Source organism: Centrocercus urophasianus, unplaced genomic scaffold (genome assembly GCF_019232065.1).
Source record: "Centrocercus urophasianus isolate 14NV4802_14NV808 unplaced genomic scaffold, USGS_Curo_1.0 seq_10, whole genome shotgun sequence".
NCBI classification, from domain to species: domain Eukaryota; kingdom Metazoa; phylum Chordata; class Aves; order Galliformes; family Phasianidae; genus Centrocercus; species Centrocercus urophasianus.
Genome location: NW_024884142.1, coordinates 8,802,689 through 8,813,708, shown reverse-complemented (window position 1 = coordinate 8,813,708; position 11,020 = coordinate 8,802,689). Strand labels below are relative to the sequence as shown.

Sequence of the window (11,020 nt, the reverse complement as noted above, 5' to 3'; positions counted from 1 at the left end):
TGGTTTCCCAGGGGCCAAGGGGCCCCTGTCAGCCCTGTTCGACTACACTTATATTTGGAAATCCCACATTGATACGTCATAAGGCTGTTTTTTCCAGAAGGATTTACTTAACATTGCAGTGCAGGAGCATTTGATGCTGCCAGACCCTGTCTTGGCCTTTGAGATATGATAGGAAACACAGCTAAGCCTTGCACCCAGAAGATTTGCATGCAACACTGCATTGCTGGTTCCTTTGTTTGCCTAGAAACCAAGTGTCTCGTAGCACTGGTCAGAAAGGAGGCAGTGTTTTGTTGTAAGAGAACAACAGGTTAAATTCAGAATTACAAAGCTGGAAAGGTCATTGGAGATGGAAAGGATAAATAATAAGGAAATGCAAACATAAATAAATGTACCTCTGGTACTTGTTTTTGTTGTTTTAAAGCATCATGAAAGTTGTTGAAACCACTGTGCCTCTTCCCCCAAAGCTCTGCCTTTTAGCAGGTGCCTGACCTCTGAGTTTGTTTCCAGATCCAGCTTCCCATTTCCATAGTGGAAACTTCTAGCTGCTACAGAAATGCAAATGAAGCTCTAGCAAGTGGCCTCAAGGATGCCTTGTTTCTCCTATGTAGTTGGTAGATGTTGGTATGCTTTAGGTTTGATTGAACTACCATATGCTTGTAGGAATATGTTTATCAGGTCACCTCCCCTATGAGGACAGGCTGAGGGAGTTGGGCTTGTTCAGCCTGGAGAAGAGAAGGCTACGGGGTGACCTCATTGCAGCCTATCAATACCTGAAGGGAACCTACACCCAGGAGGGGAGTAAACTCTTCAAAAGGGCTGACAACAGCAGGACTAGGGGAAATGGATCCAAGTTGAAGGAGGGAAGATTTAGGTTGGATGTTAGGGGGAAGTTCTATACAAGGAGAGTGGTTAGGCCCTGGAATGGGCTGCCCAGGGAGGTTGTGGATGCCCCGTCCTTGGATGTGTTTAAGGCCAGGTTGGACGGGGTCCTGGGCAACCTGATCTGAATGTGTGTGTTTGGTGGCCCTGCTAGGCAGGGGGGTTGGAACTACGTGATCCTTGAGGTCCCTTCCAACCCGGGTGATTCTGTGATTCTGTGATTCTGTGATCTTTTAAAGAGTAGGCAGACTCTTCCAGCCAAGTCTAACCTATTGTTTAAAAGGAATTCAGTTTCTGAACACAGTGTATACCATAATATTGTGCTTATTGGTTGACTCTTTAGCAGTTAGTTATCTTCTGATTGAATTGGCATTTATCAACACTTTATGACATGTTAATACACTCCTAATATTAGGAGTGATTATGTCACCCTTTGCTCAAGCGTTTTTCTATATAAACAACTGGTAATTGATGGTTATTGAATTTGGACTGCATTTCATCGAATTCATTGAATTGTTAATTGAGTGTGGAAACCAAGAGAACTAAAACTATCCTGAACCATTTCTCTGAGGTTTGACTTTTTTACAACTATCATGTCATGTATGACTTTGAACCTGGTGTGCTGGAAAGGAGCTCCGTATTTACCGTTCTCTGTGACTCCTATTGTAGTGGTGTTGTCCGGGTAATTGTTTTGTTTGCTTTCCATTTTCTGTGGTTACAAAAGGCATATTTGACAGTAGGTTGGTAAGAGTATAGACTTATTTGATGAAAATAGAACACTCTGAAATCATGTTTTTCCTCTGGAATCACGTTTTTTCTTAAGCAAATGAAAACTTTCAGGATATTTATTTCAAAGGAGAGGAGCTTTCCTCAGAACATCTCTTTCTTGTAGAACTTGATGTGCTGAGGAGTGCAGTGTTGGCTGGATGTGCTGACTGCTGTAATACTGCAGGGGATTGGCTCCACTGTGCCTGCCAGTAGTGAGGGCAAAATGGGGCTTTTTGGATTGCCATTCAGTATGTTGCCCTCTGGGAATGTTTTGGGATGAGAGTAATGGGATTAATTCTACTTTTCCGTTGCTGCTTGAGGCATAAGAGGAGATAATTTCTCATTCTTGAGAGAGGCTGAATATATTGTGTAAGAATATAGTGGGCAATGTTAACATCAGGTTAAGAGAGCACTTGAGATGCATCATCTCTTCAGAGAGAGAACTGAGAGACACTTGACTGCCCAAGAGGAGGTGTGACTGTTTGTGTTGTTTGTACCTCTCGTCTGCTTCCTGGATTCCTTTCTAATGCTTCCTCCTGTCCAAAAGCAGCATAGCATTTCCTCAGGAAGCTCTTTTCAGAATTTTCTGCCTCTAAGCTGTGCATATGACAGACTGAAAGTCTTTCTCCATAAAGCAAGTGCTCATCTATTTTCTTTTATTAGTATCATTTTCCATATTAGGCTGGTCTATCTGGGTAATGTAATCGTTCACTGATGTTAGCAATACTGCGAAGAATAATGAGGACACAAATGCACGTAGGGGAGTTCTCCCACACAATGAGCATCAGCTCTTCGTTTACATTCTCCAGGAGAACCTTTTTTTGTTCAGAGCTCTTGGAAAATGTCCGTGGAAACTTTTAGGGAATAAGGACAGCTGGTCTGGCAGACTTTGAAGTCTGCAACACAGCCGGCTGGCCGGCATTCCCAGTGCCAGCTGGCTCAGTAGGAAGTAGAGATGGCAAATGTGATTTTGGCTTAGGAAACCCTGTATATATAGAAGATGACTTGATGACAGGCAAGACTCAATAAATCTGGTGACATAATTGAGCTCCATTAACCAGTGTTTGGTCTGCTGGGATTAAGCATGAATTTTAATTGAAACTGTAGGATTATTTAGTTGCTGATTTTTTTCTCTGGTACAAGAAGTTAATATCTTTCTCTAAATTATTATCTTCCTTTAGAGTATGTCAGGAAATTATTTTAACAGATGATTGAATTAGGTTTTGGCTACTGCTTGTCACTGCTGATCTTTTGTCATTGTCAAATTTCAAATGAATGGCATCTGGAAGTAAATCTATGCAAAGCTGCAAGACTGGCTCTGCATCTGTCAGTAGACTTTGTGAATAAATCAGATTTCCTGAGAGGCTTCTCACTTCACTGACTGATTCTTCACCTTATAGTACAAAAATAGAGAAGGAGAAAAAAGAGCATGCTAAGCTGCATGGGATGATCCGTACGGAAATAAGTGGTGCTGAAATTGCAGAGGAGATGGAGAAAGAAAGAAGGTTCTTCCAGTTACAGATGTGTGAGGTAAGATTCAACATGAAATTTGTCTTGTTCTACCAAAACAATTTTTAGGAACACTTTGAAAAGTGTAAGTATTTCAGGGAAAATGGGAGGTTAACAGTAACAAGACAGTAGTGGACCCAACATACATTTTTCTATCCTGATGTGCTAACTTTGCTGCAAATTTTCTAGTTTCATGTATAAGTAAATTTTAGAATGCAGAGCTCAGTTGAAGACTAAGAAATGATGATAGGTATACTTTTATACTCCTTCTTCACTCTAAATTATTTTAAGCCCTAGCTCACTCTCTGCGTTGTTCCCTGCACTGCCAGCTGTTGCAGCGTTATGTGAGGAAGGACTCCAGTTTAGCTCTCTTCTGGGCTGGTGCTGGGAAAAGAAAGCTAAGGATGGAGTTCAGTTGCCTTTCAAGATGGCTCAGAATGCTGGCACTTTGAAATCTTTGTGACTTTGGTCTTTGTGATGTTAAATCTGATGCAAATATTTTTTATTTAGTTCATTTAAAGACACGTAAGGTTCCATCACTGAGAGCTGAGGCTGTTCTCAATATGCACTAAGTCAAAAACATACCATGTGTGTTTCTTCTCTTTTTAATATTAATGATTAATGCTAATTTTACCTATACACCAGCCTAATTTTAATACCAGTTTTGGTAACTGCACAAAGTGATATTTATTAGAAAAACTTTGTATAGCTGTACAGAGTCAGACTAAAGTATTCAAAGCTGATATTTGAATACTCCATAAATATAAGGATTTTACCAACTAATTGCCCATCTGTGTCATCTGCAAGAAACAGCGTGGAACAGATGCTTCTGTTTCAGTGTGTCACAGTAAAGGAGGAATTCATTTCAGCCACTTCTAGAGATATTAAAATGCGGGGTGAAATCTCTAAAATTACCTTAAATGTGGAGTAGTGGAAGTGCATCCTGTATTTTTTCTGGTTTTTAGGAAGAGATTATGCTTAGTTATCTCTGAGGGTAAAAGGAGTATTAGAAAGACACTTTGTTTTGGTTAATGTGCCAACATAGATTTACAAGCAGTTGCCTTGAATATCAGTTTTACGTCTCATGCTAAATTATGTTTTTTGTTGTTAATGTGTATAAAGAGCTGGTTAGAAAATGATAAAATTAGAAGGCAGATTTTAAAAAACTGTTTAAGATAATCCCTCTTCCTTTTGTTGTTGTTCTTTTGTTTGTTTGTTTTTAGTAAATTGTTTTCTTCTGACATCTACTTGGCAATGGATTTAACAATCCATGAGAGAGAGAGATCTTCTTAGGCTGGTAGATTTCAGAATGGATCCCTTAATTCATTGCACAAACTGTTTCACGCTTCCTTTAACAGAGGCTTCCACTAGGAGTCGTGAAGGATGTGATAAGTTTGAACTAATCCTGCTTAAATATCCCCACAGGATATCAAAAAGGAGCAATAGCAGCTATTGCTTTGGTGTGATTAACCCTTGAAGCCACAGTTTGGCTTATTCTTTTAGGCCTCTTAAAACTGGAACTGTTAAAGCTTGTTGAAACATAACTGAAAATAAAATGTAAAAAAAAAAACCCACTGTGACAGTAATCATTAATTTTTTTGTGTGTATTACTGTGTTAACAGTACCTGCTGAAAGTCAACGAAATCAAGATTAAAAAAGGAGTGGACCTGCTTCAGAACCTGATCAAGTATTTTCATGCTCAATGCAAGTATGTTTTAGGTTTTATACCTACACTATATAATGGAGCAGTTTTCTAATTAAATTTAGACATAACACTTTTCTGAATTTTTAAAAAAATAAATCTAGGATTCGACTGTTCTTGTTGAAATCTTTTGACAAATTGCTCTTGTCAAATAGTTTAGCAGTTGTGATTATTGTTATATTCCAAAAGACTTAATGACTTTTAGAACCATAGAAAATAATTGCTTGTTTCCAAAGGAAGCCCACAAAATAATTTGGCGTATTTCAAAAGCTACTCCTGAAATAGAGCTATTATTTTGCTCAATTAGTTAGCGGTCGATTAGTTTTGACATGTTTGATTTCAATTATTTTTTCAGTGTATGTAGCAATGATCTGAATTAAATTTGTGCTCAAGGAAAATAAATTGCATAAGCAGTGAGATAAAGCAGTATTGAAAGAATCACTCTTCTTTCTAATTAATTGAAGAACTCGGTAATAAAACACAAAGCTCTCATTAGAATGATCTCCTTTTTTATGGTAGTATTACAGATCAGTAATATGGCAAGGAAGCCATAGCTCTCAACTTGAAAGAGCTTCTGTCTGCTTGTTCAAATCAGTAAATTTTTATCTTAAAATACCAGTTTTGAATCAGTGGAGGGTTTTTTCCCCCTGTATTGCTGCTATGTTGCTTTAAAATCTGTTTCACTTGTGCTTTGTCACTCATCTCTGTCCATGTAATAGAATTCCCACAACACCAGTGCTGTGTTGCGTTGTCACTTTCACGTCTGCATCCCAGTGAAAATTCTTCCACTGCAAATGTGGCAGCAGTTCTTTAATATTTGTATACCTGTGGTTTGTTTGAATTTACTTCTCAAATCTTCTTTTAAAGAACTGGAACGTTGAAATGTGGAATATTACTGTGCAAATACACCAGAACATATAATAAAGTATGATTCAGCATATTCAGTTTGAATATAGGCTGTAAGTAATGCTTGGGAAACAGAGGCTTTCCTTTAGTGGTGGAATGGCATCAGGTGTGAAAACATTGGGCTCCAAGAAGTCGCGGTTATGAGACACTTGGTTGAGCTTTTGCTGTTCTACAATAAATGTTGTTCTAGGTCTTCAAAAAAATGAGATGAGTCCGTGTTTGAGGTGAGAGTAAGGACAGCTTACACAGCAGTGGATTGTGGCTGTTGTAAATCTAGTTGAGGATTTTGAATCTTAGGATAAGCTGTGATGGGAATAAAGATGTGAATTGATCAAAGATGCACAGAAAAAGAAATGCTTGAAGTTTTCAAATACTTGCCACTGCGTAATAATTTACATGTTTTCCTTTGAGCAACTTTTAAACTGAATGTACAAAGTGAAGTTTAATAAGGCTTCTTTTTGTTTTTCATTTTTTAAGTTTCTTTCAGGATGGATTAAAAGCAGTTGAAAGTCTCAAGCCTTCAATTGAGACACTCTCAACAGATCTTTATACGGTGAGTTAGCAACCTTTCACATTTGTGTTGTAAACTGAGCTTTTTACAGTAAAACTGCTAACAGTTTTGTTTAGGTTGGTTGACTGGCTTAATTGTGTTTTCAGGTTTGGGGTAAACTTTTGAGTAGAATTTTGTTATGATGTCTTGTTTGGGAGCTTTGCTTTCAGTTCCAGATCCCCCATGTAAAATGTTAGGGGAACAGCCCTTACTCTACAGAGTTTACTGACTAAGTGAAAAACAACATATGGTTTCAAATTGAGCACAAGGAGACAAGAACAAAGTGACAATGTCAAAGTCTTAACCTGACAGCATCCTAGCCATTATCTAGTTTTCTGGAGATAAAAAGGAAAATAAACTGATTGCAGTGTCTTTCATCTCCATGTTTTAATTCTCGCTGAACACTTCTGAGAAAAATAGACAAATTAAGTAGCAAGTTCAAAAGAGCTGTTGACAAGAAAATAATGTTATTTTTAACCTGTATTTTTCTTCTTTCAAGATAAAAAAATGTTATTTTTAACCTGTGTTTTTCTTCTTTCAAGATAAAACAAGCACAGGATGAAGAAAGAAGACAATTAACACAGCTCAGAGATATTTTAAAATCTGCACTCCAGGTTGATCAGAAAGAGGTGAGCATATAAGGTGATTTAACCTTTCAATGCCCATTGCATACTTCCAATCTTATGTATTTGAAATAGATTTATTTTAACTTTCATCAGCTGTATAGTTTCTTGTGTTTATTCATCTTTGCTTTGATGCTGATATTGAATGTTTCTGGCAAAGATATTTTTTAAAAAGAGATTCTCACTTAAAATATATTTAAGACTGAATTTATTTCAAAAAAAGAAAAGAATTTATTTTTACTGCTACTATTACAAAGCATTTTAATTGAGGCACTGCCTCTGAATTAACTTCAGGCAGCAGTACCTATGTTATGCAAATTGAGAACAGAAGAACTTTGACAAAACAAGGACATGCAATTAATATAATCTGATCACACTCAAGTATTCCATATAAAGATTATGTATAAAGATGATGTAGAACTAAATATTCCAGAACACTTCTGCTACCACCTGCAAAAATGACAGCGAAGTTGACTGTTCTGCTGCAAGATGCCATTTTTCAAAGGTGTTTTTTGATTTTCAGTTGAGATTGCTGTTAGATTTAAAGCATTCTGGAGTAAATTTATTTGGCAAGCTCTGATCTGGAAGCAAGCATCTTTTGTGTAATCTAATCCTAAACACTGGTTCTACTTCTGTTTCAGATTGCTAGTGCTTCCTCTTCATGTAAATAAAAGCCATCCAGCTTCCTTTGCATTGCTGCTGGGTCACGAGTAAGGGATGAATGAACTTCTCCCCTTTCAGATTGTCTTTCTGAGAGGGGTTAGAATGAAATCATTTAGTCTGTAGACCTCAGACTTCCTTCATCTGTTTTCTCAGTCTTGCTTTTATCTTTCCACAAAGTGTGTGCTGGCTCCTAGCTGTAACAGGTGGCAGCCAGATGACTTGTTGAGAAGCACTAAATGCTCTTCACTTGGAGGTGCTGTTAGTACTCACATGAAGTCTTTGGTAACTACCATTGTGTGCAAAGTCCTGTTCAGTTTGCACTTTCTTAGATCCTGCCTGCCATTTAGAATTCACTGAGGTATGTATTTGCTAAAACCTCTCAAATTTGAGCTCAGTGTAGTGAAAAATAGTTATCCTAACAGACATGATGGATCTGCCGTTGGCTGCTATTAGGCGTGCATTACGATATCTCCTATTCTGCTTGGGTCTTTGTTCAAGAGAGATAAGAAAAGCACTCAGATTTCATGATTGCTGGGGATTGTCACTCCTCTGCGTTTACCTGTGTATCGATGATATGAACGTATAATGAAGTTGTGGTAAGCACACCACAAATGTATTTATCAATTGAACTGCTTTTGTTGTGCTTGAAAACAGACGTGTCGAAAGTGCCTTATGCTATAGTAGTTATGTGTTAATTCTGCAAATGTAGGTAACGCCTTCAGAGCGTGAAATGTAATACACTTATTAATGTTGTTTGAAAAGAATTAATCAGTGGGGTTCCAAACAACCCTACTGTAATCTGCTGTAAGGTCCACCAGTGTTATTCTTGTTGCACTGTAATTTCCTTTACTATAACTGATTTCTTTTTCTTTCCTGGAATGCATTTACATTTTGTGACCGAAGTCTAGGAGAGTAAGTGTTAATATGTCTTAATGAAAATCATTGGCATGCTTTCCATTCAGATTCCAAGAAACTGGATTTTTCCTCTGAGCTTTTTTCTGTTGGTATGGGAAGAGTGGTTCTTTTATTTGTATTCCCTTGTTTCTGGTATTACCAAAAAAGAAAAAGGAAAAAGAAAAAAAAAAAAGTCAGATTGTTCTTGGAAAAGAAAATTACTGCAGGACAAATTGGTAATTTCCTATTCACTTTCTTTTGGGAATTAAATCCAGTTACTTGATTTGATGTTCTTGCAAGATATTAAGGACACATGTATTCTTAATTAAAATAGCCTTAATGTATGAAACAATAGAATGTTGCTGAATGCTTCTGCTTAAGAAAACAAAACATGACAAATGTGTGAATATTCATAGTGAACCTTTTTTGTTGCATCTGAATACGTTGTTTCCTCCTGCACAGAACTTTCTCAAGCCTGATTTGTACTGAAGCTTCTTTTTAAGAGGTCACTGTGTGTCCATCTTAGATATTTATATGTTGTTTGTCTTTATTTTTTTTAACTTTTCCAAACTCTAGAGCTCCTACAGGCATCAAGGTTAACTTTAGAGTAGTATTGTCTTCACTTCTGTCATTCCTGCGTCCTCTTTAATTGTTAAGGTCTTACCTACAAGCTTAAGCTAAAGCAAGACAGTTGGGTTGTTGGACCCTCTCAGTCCATGGGATTGACCTGTTCTGCTCGTGCGTAACTCCAAACTGTTAGCATTAAAGGTAACTTCAAGTCAGTGTTGAAATCTACCACTTCCTCTGCCTCTTTGGTAGAATGTGCAATCTCTTTAGGCAACTGCAAAATGGAATAATCTTTGTCTTAAATTTTTTCACAGCTGTGCTATAGGAGAGGCTGCCTGCAGGAGGTTCTGGCAGATAGATCTGCTGGAGAGTGTGTGGGACTGTAATAGATAGTGATAGGTCACTGAAAAATCCTCCTGGATGTGATGCCACAAATGTGGGAGAACCTTTTGGAAAGCTCTAAGGGCTTTCTGGCAGCTTTGTGCACAGAGAGATATGGGCAGTCTCAACACTTGCTACATGGGAGCTGTGAAATAGCTAGGCAAAATTTTCCATGTAAAATTTAAAGCACCTTCTTTGGAAAGCTCTGTTGCATTCAGAGAGTTGGGCTGATAGCTAGGTTTATAGGATCTCTCTTGCCAGTAGAATCACAGAGTTTGGGTTGGAGGGACCCCAAGGATCATAAAGTTAACCCCCCTCACCCCCCAGCCACAGGCAGGGCCTCCAACCTCCAGATGTGGTACTAAGCCACGTTGCCCAGGGCCCCATCCTGATCTTCAGCACCTCCAGGGACAGAGCATCCACAGCTTCTCTGGGCAGCCTGTTCCAGCACCTCACCACTTCCTCTGTAAAGAATTTCCTCCTGATAATTTAAACCTTTCCTCCTTGAGCTTAAACCCATTTCCCCCTTGTCCTATCACTGTCTACACTTGTAAAACATTGATTCCCCTCCTGTTTACAATCCCTTTTAAAATATTGGAAGGCTGCAATGAGGTCTCCCCAGAGCCTTCTCCTCACCAGGCTGAACAAGCCCAGCTCCCTCTGCCTGTCTTTGTAAGAGATGTGCTCCAGCTCTCTGTTCATCTTCATGGCCTTCCTCTGAACCCTTTCCAACAGCTCCACATCTTTCCAGTATGGGGGACCCAGAACTGGATGCAGTACTTCAGATTGGGGCCCAGTAGTCAGAAATTATCCTTACAGAGTACCGTTGTCACATTCGTTTAATTTTTAGTTGTGTAATTAAGCTTTGTTTAGAAATCTTCATGAGATTTTGAAAGAAATCATTTTGAACCTGTTTATGGTCAGAGAAGTGATTCACTATAAACAAGCTGCAATGAAATGACTCACCTTTTCTTGTACTTTTCGAAGCTGATAAGGCGAACAAAGATCAGCCAATCTGGCTTGTGTTTTTCAATCTGTCCTGATCTTAGTATGTTCAAGAGAGATTTAAAACAGCAATAATCTGCTTTAGTTTTAATGTCCTACAGCCTGCAGTGCTTTATTTCCTCTCGTAGGTCATGTGCCTTGCTCCTGCTTCTCCATGGCAGCCATTGGGTCAGCTGTCTGTGATTTGTTCTCCTGCTGTGTGAAATATACAAATCAGGAAAAAAAAAAGCAAAAATAAAAGGATGATCCCACACATGGGAAAGGGATGCTTACATTGTCTGGAAGGATGTTAATTGTGATGGAGATCGGTCGTATGGCATAATGTCTTTCAGAAGCTAGACCAGAATCACGAACTTACTTGTCCCGAGGCTGTGGAAAGCCATCATCTGGAAATCACATAGCACACCATTAAGTTGGTCACTGCCTGAACCAGTGATTTAAAATTGGAAGTCTTTTACTCTTGTCCTTAACCCCCGTCGTGAAAGAACACTGAATTTATAAAGATCCTGTTCATAGAAATGAATGTGTGGAAATACACGTCATCTACAGCAGCTTCCTCTCTAGTTGAAATAA

The 11,020-nt window shown here is 38.4% G+C and overlaps 1 protein-coding gene across 3 annotated transcripts in view; it reads left to right on the top strand.

The window, feature by feature from the left end:
- The window catches only part of ASAP2 (ArfGAP with SH3 domain, ankyrin repeat and PH domain 2), a 90,900-nt gene that overhangs the window by 47,422 nt on the left and 32,458 nt on the right, over nucleotides 1-11,020 (top strand). For all 3 annotated transcript variants that reach the window (XM_042813529.1, XM_042813518.1, XM_042813509.1), the window contains exons 6-9: nucleotides 3,048-3,177; nucleotides 4,779-4,864; nucleotides 6,242-6,317; nucleotides 6,857-6,943. In XM_042813529.1, the coding sequence (XP_042669463.1) occupies nucleotides 3,048-3,177; nucleotides 4,779-4,864; nucleotides 6,242-6,317; nucleotides 6,857-6,943 (379 nt within the window). The remainder of the gene's footprint in view (nucleotides 1-3,047; nucleotides 3,178-4,778; nucleotides 4,865-6,241; nucleotides 6,318-6,856; nucleotides 6,944-11,020) is intronic.